At 31.5% G+C, this 16,832-nt stretch overlaps 1 protein-coding gene across 1 annotated transcript in view; it reads right to left on the bottom strand.

Moving 5' to 3' along the window:
• LOC136979427 (complex III assembly factor LYRM7) overlaps nucleotides 1-16,832 on the bottom strand; it is a 30,623-nt gene that overhangs the window by 5,618 nt on the left and 8,173 nt on the right. Inside the window, exon 3 of the mRNA XM_067275410.1 lies at nucleotides 14,232-14,302. Within this exon, the coding sequence (XP_067131511.1) occupies nucleotides 14,232-14,302 (71 nt within the window). The remainder of the gene's footprint in view (nucleotides 1-14,231; nucleotides 14,303-16,832) is intronic.

Raw genomic sequence — 16,832 nt, 5'->3', positions numbered from 1 at the left:
AATACAATAGAACCTGGTTAACTCAAACTAGAATAACTCAAAGTCATTTTCTTATCCCAATCATCTAGAATAACATGTTAAATCAAACTGGTTAACTTGAATTCCTTGAAACTTTCTAACTCAAAGTTCGAATTTTTTCCCTCAACCAATTTGAATTAACCAGGTTCCACTGTATAGTAGTTGTTATATTGTGAAAATATAAAAAGAAATATTTGTCTTTGTTATACATGTATATGCCAAATAAAATTAAAGTTTATGTGAAACATTATATTTTCAATAATAATATATATAAATGAATGTTTAACATTGAAAAAAGAGTTGAAGAAAAGTTATTGGCAACTGTGATGAATTTTGCTTAGTAAAATTTTGCATATCACAAAAATACAAGAAAAAAAAATGTGAAACATGGATATTAGAAAAAAATTAACACTAGAAAATATAGTTGTAAAGAGAATACAGAAAATGATAATGTGCTGATGTGAACATCAGTGGCATGCCGTGACATTTGATGATAGGGAAGCTATGTTTCTGTAAGAAGCCGACTTCTAGGGGCAATTGGTTAATTGAGCATCAGTGATGGTTTAGAGTCCATTCGTATTGGTTTGTTCAATAAGCCAGTAAAAACCATAGACTTCTCTAAATGTATTTTTAATAGATTATCTGACATACTTAATAAATAAACACGTTCAATATAATTACCTGTTATTAGATTCAATAGATTCCCTATGAGATTCCCTATGCCTTCTAAATGTCAATTCTTGCTTTGATAAAAAACATATATTATATCTATATTAATAGATGTTATATCTATTAGCCATAACTATATTATTATAATTTTCAATATTTATTTTATATTATTTACTAATATTAAATTCTATTCTGCTTTGATTTCCAAATTGCTTCAATTTTACAAAAGAATCGATGTGACATTTACGATTTTTGTGTCTTTTGCCAACTTTACTCAAATTATTTAAATCATCAATGCCATTCTTATTCCACACACTAATTTCATTTGAAAGTAGTAGGCAAGGCCAGGTAAACAATTTTTGCATTTTTATGCATCCACAAAGCCATTTTCTGTCTTCATAAATTTAATTGTGAAAATGTCAAACAAATTTTTTTGTTGAAGTATTTATATTTAATTTAGGCATTGGTCTTTCTCTTTTAATAATGTTTTCTTTTTCATTATATGTTGCCAAAACTTTTTTAAAAAAATTTTCAATATTGCAATTATATTCTGAATTGCTATCCATGATGATATAAGGGCTAAAATTAAAAATAAAATTATAAAAACTTACTTGGTGAAATAAAAAAATGTGTGGTGGATATACATACATGGTACAAAATATTCTTTAATTGTATGAATATACTTTTAAAGAAAATTATAATTAAATATTGCTTTGTAAAGAAATGTACATAAAATCTTCTTTACTTTTTAAATTGTAAAACAATCCACTTAGTCAAATAGCTCCCTACCAGTGGCTAATGGTCCTGGTAGGTGTGCAGTGCGTGCATGCATGCAGGCTGTCAAATCCCTAGGATGCCAATACAGAACTTATGAACTATATATATATAACTAAAATATGGCTGACAGCATGATTTACACTGTGGCTGTCAGCCATATTTTAGTTATATATATATAGTTCATAAGTTCTGTATTTCGTTTCTATGGTCATGGTCAATGTCAAATGCTTCTTTTGTTGCATCACTGGTATACCTCAAAGGACGCCTCTGGGATGCCACAGGGTTGTTGTAAACCCTGTGGCATCCCAGAGGCGGCATAAGACGTGGGCGACGTGGGCCACCACCTATGGCCTCGCAGTCCGAGGGGCCTCGCGCCTCGAAGGTTTATGCATTACTTAAAAGCTGTGAACGCAACAAAAAATGTTTACTCGTCATAAAATGATAAATATATTGACATATCAAATTTGTTTTTATTTAGATTAGCAACATTTGCTGGCGTTGCATTGCTATCGTGGGGAATCCCCGCCAGCCGGAGCTGGGGATTTCCCATTCTGTTTGTTTACGTTACTTTCACACTGGATTCAAAAAATGCTTGTCTGACGCTCGTCAATTTATTGAGAATAGAAGTTATGAACTGCCAAAAGACTATAAAAATGAAGGGTAGCCTAAAAGAAAAGGATGTTCAATTATGAAGGCAGCGATCAACCTATACAGTCTCCCAAAAGCCGGTATGAAACAGATTTTTTAACACCGTGATTGATTCTATAATAAGCAATATGGATTCGAGATTTATGTCTTTAAATCAACATTTTGAAAATTTTGGTTTGTTATTATGATCTAAGCAAGTTAAAAAATATTCCAAGAGAGCAAATATTAAAAAACTGTCAAGATTTACACTGTGGCTGTCAGCCATATTTTAGTTATATATATATATAGTTCATAAGTTCTGTATTTCGTTTCTATTTTCTTCTCTCATTCCTACTTTTGTACGTCCTTCCCATTGTCTCAAAGCAACTCATACGTGAACCGTTACCGCTCGAGGGGAAGGGTTGCCCTTTCCAAGAACCAAGTGTCGAACAAAGGAGGAGATTAAGACTTCCCCGAAATTGGGGATATGGACAAAGAAAGTGTAGGCCCAAGGCAGCATAGGAAAAAGAAAGGAGACACTTTTCTGGCTGGACATCGGAGGATACAGACATAGTAAGTAGTGCTCCAGTCTGAGAAAGAAAGGAGACTACGAATTGAGAGAGAACCTACCGAGACCAGAGAGGAAAGGAGGCTACGAAGATCTCTAAGGCATCGAGAGAGCCGAAGAATCTAGGCATAGAGCTACTGGAGGAGTAAAAGCGAGACTACTATGATTTGTGTGAGCGTGAAAATCATCAAGGACGTTAACTACACGACTTGGGCCCAGGTACTTCCTATCCGCCTTTTCTCTACTTTTCTTAGTCTATCCATTCCTTTTCCTTGTTAGTTCTAAGATAGTTATAAGATATAAGATATAAGATAGCTATAAGATAGTATAAGGTTAGTTGTAAATTAGTTATTAAGTCCCCCTTTTTAGCTTCATGTTCGTTTGTGTTATGCACGCGTTGTATATATGTGAAGTAACAGGAAGTGACCTGCCTTCTCCCCTGTAAAGTTATAGAAGTAACTATATCAAGTTGGGATTCGTGTATTAAAAGAACCGCGTTCGGAAGAAATAAAAGGAGTATTCATTGTGTAATTTTTCTCTCCGTGTCGTTAATTGAAACTGTTACTCGCGGACTTGCAAATATTTCCTTCCGAACCACCACAACACAGTCCTGCAAGTGGGTGAGAGCAGTGGCTTCCAACCTTATGAATCATATGAAGAATTACAAACAATGATCCCAAATATACCCAACTTCATTAAAGATGTGAAACATCTGCTCCAATACACAACAGAAAATAACTTGAAAGAAATTTACCCAAATATTTACATTGTCGTTTGAATTTTGTTAATAATACCGGTAAGTACTGCCTACGCTGAAAGGATCTTTTCAAAATTAAAACTAATAAAAAATTATTTAAGAAATACAATGGGTCAGGAAAGACTTTCAGCTTTGGCAGTTTTATCTATTTAAACATATATAGCATCTAAGCTGAATTACGATACAATTATTAAGGAGTTCAGTAAAGCCAAAAGCAGGAAATTTCTGTTTCTTTAATTCTTTTTTTTTTTAAACTTTTCTTTAATGTTAGTCAAAGAATATAGTTTGCATTTTTATGAATAAATATTTGACAGTTTCAACTGCTTTTTATTATATAAAATCCGTCTTCTCGCGCCACCAGAGGGCCTCACAAAATGTACCTTGCCCACATCAAATTTAGGTCTTGCCCTGCCACTGGTTGTAAATTTTAAATGTTTCTCATCATAGCTGTAAAAATCTAAATATGTTAAACTTAATAGATTTCCATCATTTCTTTACTAACTAATTCGTTTTAGGGTGGGATGTCCTGGGAAAATTCCAAAATTTACAACTTTTCAGTAACTCTCATTGAATTGGAAAAATTTCTGTCTTTATTACATCTAATATTACGAAGAAATCAGTACCCACTGTACTCAGCTAGAGATTAGTTCAGTTAAGCTATTAAGTGAAATTCCAGCTCTTTCAGCAGGGTTTTATTTATGTCCCTAATTCCCTAATCTCTTAATTATTTAACTACTTCTTAAGTAGAATAAGTTGAAACTAGTTACTTTGTACTTGAATATTTGTAATCTCGGGTAAAAGTGGAAAGACAAATTTTTATGACAACAGATACATAAATTGATAAATTTAAGGAATATAAATTTCTAGAGCATTTTTTGTGTGTCTCATTCATTAAATTTAGTTGTAAATGATGCTACCAAAGTAACAGTTAATTTTTTAACATTACACAAGAATTTTACACGTTTTTTTCCTGCATCCCCTTATAGATGGGACATACTAAATAGTAATATCACTGGTTTAACATTGAAATCTGTAAGTAATACAAGATGGGAGAGCAGAATAAAAGCAGAATAAATATATCAAATATTTTAATGAATTTTTTTAAAACTCCTATCAACTATACAGAACTATCATAAAAACATACCAGTAAACTCCTATCGGTTGGGTTAAGTTATAAATCTACTCGTGATTTACATAATGGGGGAGGGCAGCCAAATATCTAGCATGCAGGTGGCTAACAGCCCAAAACCAGTCCTGGATAGAGTCATTGGAAACGTTATACAATATTTTGGTGTGTAGCTCCCCCCAGTTAAACTGTGTGAGGTTGGTGCTCTGTAAAGCACATGCACAAATGCCTATAATCTGGCTGTTTTACACCATTTGCTGTGGAAGCTGTTCTGTATTTGACAATACAGTGCTTCCATTGGGAATATCCATATACAAATTTATATTCAAATATACAATAGCAATCTTATCGTTTTTTTCACATTTAGTATAGAAATTTGTAATAAGATACATAATGTGCTTATAATAAAGTATAAATTTTAATTAATTCAAAGTATGTTCAAATATGAAAATAATCATGCAATATATACAGTCAAACCTGTTTTTATGCGCTCTTTTTATGTGCGATTTTTATCTGTGCGATTTTTTTATGCGAATTTTTAATTTGTGCGGTATAGTTGGCGACTAGTCTCGTACGATTCGTCATGTCTTACGTTGACTTATTATAGCTAAATAAACTTATTATAGCATAAATGCACTTATTATAGTAATATTATTGCATGAATATGCGAAAAATGAAATAATTTACTTTTTAAGTCTACAAAACACCACCTGGACAAAAATATGTAAAACAGACGATAGACCAGACGATGCAGTCAAGTGCTGACATCTGTTGTCAATAAATTCTATTTCGTATGGTTTTGAGTTATTTTCTATGTGAGACTTTTTTTATGCGGTCCCTGTTGACCGCATAAAAAAATATTTTTTAATTGTGTTGCGAAAACTATTATTTACAGCCATTCGTGAAGTTTCGTGAGATTTTTTTTATGCGTTTTTTTTAATGCGGTCCCTATCCCCCGCATAAAAACAGGTTTGACTGTATTTCTATTTTAGAAAATACAAGGGAAGTGGCTTCCAAGGACGGCACACCACTAGTGGACATGTCATGTGAACAAACCAGTAGCTTGGAGGGGATCCTGGACCTCTGTAAGGCTCCAGAAATGGCCAGGATCATTCATACAGAAAAATTAAATTTTGTTTTCTTGTGTAAAAGAAAAAAAATTATAATAATAATATATTGTAAAAACTGACAAAAAAAATAAATAAATAAAGGATATAAACTTCATTCCCATATAAGGACATGTTTGATGGAATTGTTAGAAAAGAGAGAGAGTCTCAGGTTAAAACAATAGATGAATGTAAGTCCTAAGATCGAACATCTTCAATAGGGATCAAATTGTCAGTCAGTGTGGACTCATCCCATGATCTGGGTTCTGATCTCATTATGTTTTGAAACGAGTGAAGACCAATTAGAAAGCAGAGGTGAGTCAGAAACAACCTATTGGAATGTTCGGTCTGGGACCCAAAGAAACATAAAACGGGCATTTTCAAGGATATGGAGAGCTTCTTCCTGTCTTTCTATTGTGGGGCACCATACGCTGGAAAAGAAATCACCTCTGCAACTCGGCATTGACCTCAACCTCACGACAAACTTTCTCCTTCTAATGCCCCAGGACCTGTGACCTGTGAAAGGGATCCGAAAAAATAGTTTCAGTGGCATTAAATCTTTGAGGGAAGAAACAAATTAGAAGACTTGACTTCACCTACTGTTGACTGTTATAGCTGTAAGCTTATTCTTTTGGTTATAATAAACCAGGTAACTATTTGTAACTGTGGAGTTTGTCTGTGCAAAATGCTTCCACTCACACTTCGGAGTGACTCAGACATTCTGATGTCACATGCGGTTTGGCGACCTCACACCTCCCTTACCTCGGTAAACAAATAAATTTAAAAAAGTCCAAATTAGCACAGAAAAAAGATTCAAATGTGACAAATGTACTTATACACTTATATATAAAATATCTAAGAGCTTATTCATTATCCATAGCACTAGTGGTTACATCCACGTTGGTACAGGGCTGAATATAGGTTTTCAAGTTCTAAGTCAGATCCCTAATATTGCTTATACTGTATGTGAATGTTGGAAAAAACAAATATCAGATAAAGCTTAATAAAAGAGCAGATTGTCCAAAATTATGTTGAGAATAAAAGTTATATTCACAATTTGTAAGTTGGCTAATATGAATTAATCAGACAAGGAACAAGGTTTATTTACTGTTTTAAAAATACTTTATTGCTGATTTTATTTCAAAGATGCATTTCAGTCAATGTTCCTCATCACTTGACCTATTGATACATTACAATATAGGTATTATAATTATTACATAATAACATTAAAAACCTGTTTTTAATAATATCAATGATAAAGCACTTCCAAAACAGTAAATAAACCTTGTGCCTTATGTGATTAGTTCATATAGCTAACTCACAAATTGTGAATATAGCTTTTATTCTCATCAAAAAAAGCATTACATATGATTGTATGGGAAAGAGATTGTAATTAGACTTTAAAAATATTGGGTAAATAAGAATAAAAAGAATATAATACAAAAGTTTCAAGTCACCTTCTTGAGTTTTGATGCTACACATCAAAACTCAAGAAGGTGACTTGGAACATGCTATCCATGGAAGCTGTGGAAGCACAACTTCCCTTGTATTTTCTAAAATATAAATACATATTGTGCAATTATTTTCATATTTTAACATACTTTGAATTAATTTAAAATTAATATTTTATTATAACCACATTATGTATCTTATTACAAATTTATATGCTACACGCAGTGCCGGATTAAGCCTCTAGCGGGCCCTAGACAAAATTTAAATTGGGGCCCCATTTAAATAAGTTGCTTCTAAACAAATCTTATATAATGTGACATTAGCGTAGCTAGCATGGGTGACACCCAGTGCGGATATCGTGGTGTCACCCCAAGTCACACCGTAGTGTCACCCTTTATAACTCTTTTATAAAACACTATTGAATTGTAATATATTTGCACTCGAGCAACTTGAACGCTACATCGAATATGCGATGTCGCAACATATAAGTTTAGATTTAAAAAATAAATCATAACCACACATCAGTACCACGAGAGGCGGCCCTAGGAATATTTCTAGATGGTGCGAGAGATCTCGTGGCGCGCACTGCTTCTGACACACAGGTGGCTGTTGACCTTTTTTTTTTTTCTTTTAGATAATGGCTAGTCGAGTGAAGCTTAGTAGGAATTGTTAAATACAGCCCTTTCTGTCCTATCTAATTTCTTAAATAATTTTTAACTCGTTTTGAAACAGAGAAATCTTCTGCACTGAGGCCGGGCCCTAGACATTTGTCTACTTTGCCTATTCGATAATCCGGCACTGGCTACACGTGAAAAAAATGATAAGAGTGCTATTGTATATTCAAATATAAATTTGTATATTCCCAATGGAAGAGCTGTATTGTTGAATACAGAACAGCTTCCATGGCAAAAATATTTGAATTATGTAAAAGCAGACAGATTACAGGCATTTGTGCATGCACTTTATAGAGTACCAACTTCTCGTGGTTTAGCTCGTGGATGCTACACATCAAAATATTGTATAATGCTTCCAATGATTCTATCCAGGGCCGGCACAGCTTCCCTATCATCAAATGTCACTGCATGTCACTGCTTGGAACTGAAAAAAATGCAATAAATAAAACATGGAATAAGATAGAATAAAATAAGTTTATTTGGTCCTACTGTCAAAAATAAGTAACAAAGGAAAAAAGATCTTTATTATATTAGCAATTTTCAGAAAAACAGATGGCTTATGGGTTAAAACTGTTAAATATATATTTCAATTGCATCATGAGATTATTACATGCAATTTTTATGTATGCTTATTCCTTTTTATTTGTTCTGTTATAATAAAGAAATACTGTACTTTTTAAGAACTGAATAAAAATTTTATAAATTTGACAAGTAATTAGTTCTACAGAGCATTAATTAATAATTAATTAAAACAAATTTGAAATTTCCTGGTATCTATATATACTGAATGATATCTGTGATATATGTAAATTAGTATATCCCAACTCCCCATCTCTCTAGGCTTTATCTGGAAGCCAAAAGAAAAGTTCTGTTAAATAAAATTGACCCAGCTTTAAAAAGTAGAATTTTACAACTTTTAATATGAAATGGCCAACTTCTACAAAAATATGAGAATTAAAGTAATCTAACCAAGTCATAAGTGCTAGATGATCCAAAAGAGAGTAAAGACATGGAGAGGGATATCAAAAATAGGATGTCTAAGAAAGGTAATCTATGTGGCCTTACAAAAATTCTTGAAAATACTGAAAAACCCTTCAAGTCAGCATGCTATGGCCTATATGTAGATCAACAATATTATGTATCATATTCAAAATACATTTAAAACGATTCTTCAAAAGGACCATAAAATCTACTCGGTCATAGCAACAAATATTGAAAAGAAGAATCAGAGATCTTGGTTCTTTTTTGTTTTTTTTTTTTCTAAAATGCTGGCTGAAAATTAATACTTCTAATGGCTGCAGATAAGCTTATTATGACAGCAGGACCAAGATAAACACAGAAACTTTGCTAAAGGAAGCAAATACATTCCAAAGATATCATGGCCTAGGCAGGAATAACAGCAATGAAAAACATCTCTTCATTCCATATGGCCAGGTGACAAAATAGACTTGAAATACTGTATATGAGAGGTCATTTACCCATTTTTAAAACACAAGTTCAAGAAAAAGCATCCAAAAGGAGACTTCGTATTCCATCAGGACTCAGTACTTTTTCATGTAACAAAAACATCATCCAATTTCTGGAAAAACATCATAAGAATGGATGTCACCTATGGACTTGACATCTATGGGTTATTTCACTATTACTTTAAGCAGCAACTATGGAAACAAAGAATAAGAACAGTAAATAGACTTAAAAAGATTTTGAAAGAGAACTAATAAACAAAACACTCACTCTATGGCAAAATAAATGTAAACTAATCTACAAAAACAAGATAAACAAATAAAAGCTTACTGGAATTATTTATCTGATAAAACAACATGATGGCTGCTTAAAGCAGTTGAAAATGTTTTTACGTGATTAAAAATAGTGCTGGAACATAAAAAAAGGTTGTTGTTTTATCGTACAAAAACAAGAAATATCAAATTGAAAATGATTTCTGTAGAATTATTTTCTTGACATAAAATATGAAATTTGTTTAAATTAATTATTGCCCACCCTGTACGTTTATAAGATAAACAAAACATTAATAACTTTTATAATTTAAAATAAGATAAGCTTAACAAAAATATAATAAATGGTATGGCTATCATAATATGCATGAAATGATATGATGTATACAAAAAGTATATTAAAAAGATAATGGTAGTTGTCATTATTATTATGATCATAAAATATATTTTGATACATATCAAATTCTTCGATAAGTATATAATATAATGCACAACATAAACAGTAATTAATATTCTGAGTTTAGTATAAAAATATCTAACACTACACTAAGTTTTGAGTTGTATAATACCATGTTTATGTTAAACTAAAATTTGGACTGTATAAATTGAAGGAGAGAATATTTTAAATTACAATCTAAATTAATGATACAATAAAAAATAATTCAGTTTTCAATTGATTAGATATTAACCTACTATTAGTCAAATTGGCAAAAGTTGATAATATTTAAAATTTGGCAGGAAGTTTCTCAGACTGTTTTGCCACAAAAAACAATTATCTATTTCTCAAGGATTAAACATTCCAGCATTCAGAGCTGGCTCAGAGATTGAGGCGACAAAGCAATTGCTTCAAGTGGCATAGTAGGAGGGAGTAGTCAAAATAAAAAGTCAAAAACTTTCAAAAAGTGAAAAAAATAAAAATAATAAGCTGAATACAGTAAATGTACATCAAAGTTATTTATAAATAGTTCATATAAGACTGCAAGTACTATTGGCAATGGTTCTGGAAGCAGAAGCAGTAAAAATCAGTTTTGCCTCAGATGCAAGTTACTGTTGAGCCATTGCTGCCAGTATTGTAACTTTGTAGCACTCTCATTTTCCTATAGTTCCAATTTGGCAACAAAATAATAATCCATGCCAATTCAATATGCAATATTCAATATTGTCATTGCTCAACAGAGATGTCAGTTATGATATAATTATAAATTTTAACATAATTTCAAATGACATCTAATGGAATAAATATATTTTCTATAATGCATAATTTTAGCAGAAATTGGCATAATTTAGTTTTTAATATAAATTTTGCACATAAAATTAAGTAATGTATGCATGTTTTCAGTGGTAGTGACAATCTAATAATGAGATTATTTAGATGTTAATTTATTTTAAGCTGAAAGTTGTACTACAAAGATTTCCTAACATTTGTTCCATCCTCAATAATTTTTCAATATTTTCATTTTTTGAACTGAAATCCCTATTATTCTCCTGACTATGTGATGTACTTCTGATGTCAAAACTGCAGGGGAAAAGTGTTTTCAGCAAACTGATCTTACAAGGAATTCCCATCAACAACTCTTTGTAGAAATTAAATTAGGTGAAATTAGGTGCTGGTGATTCATGCAAGTAGTAGTCATGCAGGATAAAGTAACTTTCTTAATTTGGCTAGAATTCTTTTATCTGAATTAGCCAAAAGTCTAGAAATTCTAAGCTTCTAGATTATACACTAATGATGATATAAGCTCCCTGCCCATAAGTTTGCACTACTGATGGAGACCTCTTGTGGTAAAATAGTGAACTTTGTAGTTACAAACAACAGAGTTACAACTGAGCTAATATGGCAAATTTGGCAAATTTTTCCTCTGAAATAAAGAAATGAGATATTTGTAGTGTGGTAGGATGTAATAATTCATACAGTAATACCACAAGGGTAGTATTTTTTTCAAAATGAAAAATGAGCCAGTTAGAAGAAAGGCATGGATTAATGCTGTACAGAGGCTTTACTTTTATTTGTTCATCTTCATTAATTATAAAAACATTCCTAAGTTTTGATGAACATTTTATTTCCAATAAACAATAACTGTCATAGTCTCTGATAATTCCATCTGGAGAACAGCATAGCCATGGCATTTCTGGTAATACACTCTTCATTGAGCAGATAATATCTGAAGAGTTTTTTATCAATATACTCTATTTGGATCACCTGGGGATATGTGTTGGTTTGTTTTCTTATACGTGTGAGGACCCGAACGGGGTTCGACTAAAAAGGGACGAAATTGGAGCTTTCCATTGTTTAATGGAAGTTTTTTCTGTGTATTTAAAACAAAGGAAAAGAACGAATTCGAGAAACACGCGACGAGAGAGGAATCAAGTTCTGTCGCGACGATGACCTCTCCCGCGCCCTCCATCGGGTTTCGAATTGGCACCAGGTGACAATGAGAGACCAATGAAGAGGCGATTTGGGGGAGAAAGATTATAAAATCGTCGTTTCAAGGACATTCGGAGTTCTTGGTCTTCGGTGCAGGATGCTCCGCTACTGGGTTCCGGTTAAAGTTTAACAACGAAGTCTGGATCGTCGCTTCGACCTGATCTCCGACCTCCGCTCCCGACGAGTTGCGACCAGGTACATCCCGCCGCCGAAAGCGTCACAACAAGTCGTGCAGTGTGCCCCGGGGCCGACACCACCCTCCTCACCTTCATCGGAAGTTTAAACGATCGACGGGACTATTGAACTGTTACACGGACTGATCCGCCCGTTGGATTGGTGTTACGCCGAATAAAAAGCATTTTTGTAAGCTCCATTTTTATGTTTATTAAACGGTTTTAGATGGTAACCTGTCTCAGTGAAGTCAGTCCATTCCCACAAGTCAGTCTGACCGCTCGACCGCCGTAACTTTCTTTCTCTCCCATCGGCTGGCCTTTACATACGTTTTTCTTGTTCCAAAAATGTGGCTAAGCCTTGTTGCTTGTTTGTATTTCCTTTTTTTTTAAAGTTGCTGGTTTATTCTAAGCTTGTAGTAAACTTGTTCTTGATTCTATTTTTCTTCTTCGCTAATAAAAAGTAAAACATTGCAGCATGCTTGCATCTACCTAGAAGTCCTGCCCTGTTTGAGCAAAAGGCATTAATTATTTTCCATTAAGCTGAAAAAATAACATACTGCCATTAAGTTAATATGTTTATGTTGATTCTTTTATCAGTTCTCTTACATCCTATGTTGATGACAACAAATCTTGCATGTATTTTGTTTTTGTTTTCTTTAATGTTTTTGCTTTTGTAATAAACATTAAAGAGATTTTAAAAATTTTTGCATTAATATTTTTATTTTTGAAAATAAACATACATTTTTATAAAAATGTATCAGTACAAATACATTTTTATAAAAATTAAATTTTAATTATATTTTTAAAAAATGATCAAAAGAGATGTAATATAAATGATTAATTTTCCTTTGGGCAACTTACTTGTAATTGAATTTGTTAGCTAGATTTATATACAGTAATACCCCGAACTTACGCGATAGGTGGGACCGAGCGATAACTGCGTAAGTCGAATTCGCGTAAGACGGGGTATAATTTCACATATAAATACATACAAATTATTTTTAATTGGAGCTGGAGACTAAAGAAAATAATTTAGAAAAAAATGTTTAATAAAATCTTAGATAATACATATGTATAACAAATTATATTATTAAAATCGTAAACTGAAGTTATTTTGATGTAGAAGGCTTCATAAAATCTAACAAATTCGTCTGATGGCTCAAAGATTTTTTTTCTCCCGCAAAATTTTCCTTGTAGCATGCTAATAATTTTTTATTTCTCGTTTTGTAGAAGAAATGCGCTCTTCATTGGAGTCTATTTTCTAAAATTTGTAACCCCTTTTCAATTGAACTGAGGCCTTCTTTCAAGTTTTCACAACTTCGAGAATTTTTTCTTTATCTTTTATAATTGTTCTGTCCATCGATTCCGGTAGATCAAACTTCTTTGCCAATCCACAAATTTTCATTTTTGTATTGAACTCTTTAACAATGTTAACTTTACATTCCAAAGATAAAGTTTTTCTTTTCTTGTTTGATGCAGAAGAATCAGTTCTACTTCATCTGGATGACATAGTAGAGTCTCTCATGTCTCCATAGATATAACAAACACAGAAATAAATAACACAAAATAAATTGTAGCTATGCGTTGATTTTGCACGACACGTCCGAACATGTAAGCTGAACAATAGTGTGGGGGGAGTGAGTAATCAAGAGTTGTGTGGCGCTCAAACAAAAGATGAATCAATGAGATTTGAAAATCACATAACTCCGGGTTCGCATAAGTCGGGGTATTACTGTATATGCATTTGTGGAATACATTTACCAAAAGCTGCATATTTTTGAATATTTTGAGTAACATTATGAAAATAGCTTGTTTATTTATTTTCCTTCTCTAATGGATTTTCTACAAAAAACATCCTCAAAAGTGACAGGAAATAAAATTATTTCTTAAAACTATGTTCATTGCACCTGTTAAGTACACAAGCTTGTAATACATATGTTTTTCAAATTTCCACAAAAGAACATTTCACCATAGCACATCTGATTTTGGCAGGAAGCAAATTACTTTATATTAATTGTATCAATATAAATTAACTAATCCTTCATAATGCAAATATTTCAAATCATATATAAAAATAGCTTTTATCTTATTACAAAATATATCTTGAATATTGAATAAAATTATACCTCTTCAATTCTTTTAGGATCATTTACTGAAATATTTTTTCTAAATTCATCTCGTAATTTCTTTGCTGATACTATAAAATTAAACAATAATATTAGAAAATTGACTTATTAATACAGTTATTGACATTAATATTAAATCATATATATAATAAATATTAATATTGACATTTTAAAATATTTTAATAATATTTTAAAAATAAACAAGAGACTTTTTTGGACATCATCACTAAAAATAGATTTTTATATACAAATTGATGGCAACTATTTGTTATCTCAAAATGTAAAAGATGTAAGTGAATGATATATTTATATTAATCTTTTTTATATTGCAAGCAATTTGACATTTATAGTTAAACCTTATACACTCATAAAGGTAACTGATGAAGATGCTATAAACTTCTGTCCTGTAAACAGTTTAAACTATCTTATCACTGTGACTGAATGATAAGAAAGAGCATTTGTATCTTCAGCTTTTACCAATTCTTTGTAACATTGATATGCTCCTATTCCACACTTAGAAGCAATTTTCACATAACACCTTTGCTCCAAACATGATAACAGGTTATGGAGGATATGTCAGATGGCTCTGCACTGTTGCTGACGTCATTGCACCAGATGAGTTACATGTACAATTATGGAAATAGCATCAAATTGTTTATAATTTAATTAGGATTAAAAAGGCCATTAACTATTCCAGACACATCTTGTAGTTTGAGGTAAACAAACTTTTACCATCATATATCAATCAACCCTCAGATTAATAATAAATTTCGTAAAATATTTTTATAAAGATCATTTTTATTGATTAATTTAAGGAATTCTTATTTATTTATAAAATAATTCAACTATTATAATTATTCTTTGAGCACAAACAAAAATTATAAACAGAAAAATCAAAATAGAAACATAATTTTATAATAAAATTTTTCCCTAAATTAAAAGATGAATATAAAAATAAAATATGAATTTTTAATGCATATTATTAATAAAATAAATATTTTTAATTTATGGTGATTAATATTTAAATTATCATTTAATAAATAATAAATAAATGGAGTATTAAATTTTAAAATTTACTCATTTACTTGCTCATTAAGATTTCTTTTTAAATTTTTGAATGGAAACTAAAAATAATTATTTAAAATTATACTTTATTTTTTCTGAAATAGTATATTGCAAAACAAAAGACCAATGAAATACGAATACAGATGGTTATTGGTTTCTATTAAATTTTTGAAGTTATTCAAGTATTATTGCCCAACTGCCAATATAATTTTATCAAGAACTAACAAAATTCAAATGATTATACCTAATAAGCATTTTCAATCAAAATAATATGAAACAAATGTATTAAAAATACTTAATTTGTAAACCATTTCTTAAAATTGTGACATTTTCTAATTTAGATTAAATGAAGAAGTTAGTGGGTAATCTACATGATTTTAATCTGCAAAGGATGATTTTAAATCTATGCTATGCTGATATTTGGATATCTTCATCTTATCATCTGCTACATCCCCAAGTATCACTAGAGCTACACTAGTTACATTGAAAACTGAGGTATTAGAGGAAATAAAACTTTTCATTGTAATTTGGTAAGACATAATACAAAGATAAACATAAACTTGATTAAAATTGGACTAATGTTTACCATTACTGCATTAAACAAAATTACTTAATTTTTTATTTTTGTTTGATATTTAAAGAAAACATAGCAATTACTTTTTATTATTCAAAATATTTTTTAAGTTATTTGCAATTTTTCAAATATGATGATGAAAATTATGCACCAATTAGAAAATCTTTTGTTAACAAGTATCTTAAAAATTAGGCTAAAGAAATTATAATGGGTGCTTCTACTTGAATGTCAAACACACTATAAAAAGATGATTACATTTACTCTTTTTATGACAACTGATTATTATTGAACACTATAAACACCTAAGATACCAGAAAGAAAATTAAACACGAAATGCGAACGTTTTTGCCCATGTTAAATGGACATAGTCAGGCAAGCAAACTGCTGTGAAAAGCACCAGGGATAGCTGAACACTTGTGAAGGGGTGGGGATGTGTGTGACATAAGGAGAGGGGAGGGAGGTTTACAGTTCATAGAACGATTCCCATGCAGAGGGGAAGGAGTCAACATCTCAAAAATTTATAGCTGCCTTATGGCAGGTTGTCTTGTAAATTTCCACTTGTTCTAGATGTTTCAGCACATGTGGTTTAGATTCATAGTGTAGGAGGTGTGTTTCTTGAAAGTTTACTTGGATGCCAGGAATGGATGCATATGTGGCCAAAGTCATATTGTTTTATTCTTTTTTGACAGATGCTTGATGTTCCTTGAGACGAACATGTAATGAGTGAGATTAGCACCTATGTATTGCAGGTAGCAGTTGTATCAATGGTCAATGATGGGAATGCAGTAGATGTCTGGGAGATGGTCCTTGTTGGGATGGTCTTTGGTATTACAGAGTAGAGAGGAGATAGCTGGACTTCTGCAGAAAACCAAATAATAACATCATTCCTCTAGACATATAAAACAAGCCACTAAATTTGGTCCATCCTTCGCTCCTCCATCTTGTAAGACAATACCTGAGAG

Source organism: Centruroides vittatus, unplaced genomic scaffold (genome assembly GCF_030686945.1).
Source record: "Centruroides vittatus isolate TY-2023 unplaced genomic scaffold, ASM3068694v2 contig_1154, whole genome shotgun sequence".
NCBI classification, from domain to species: domain Eukaryota; kingdom Metazoa; phylum Arthropoda; class Arachnida; order Scorpiones; family Buthidae; genus Centruroides; species Centruroides vittatus.
Note: the sequence above shows the minus strand (reverse complement) of the source record. Positions and strands in the feature narration are given on the sequence as shown.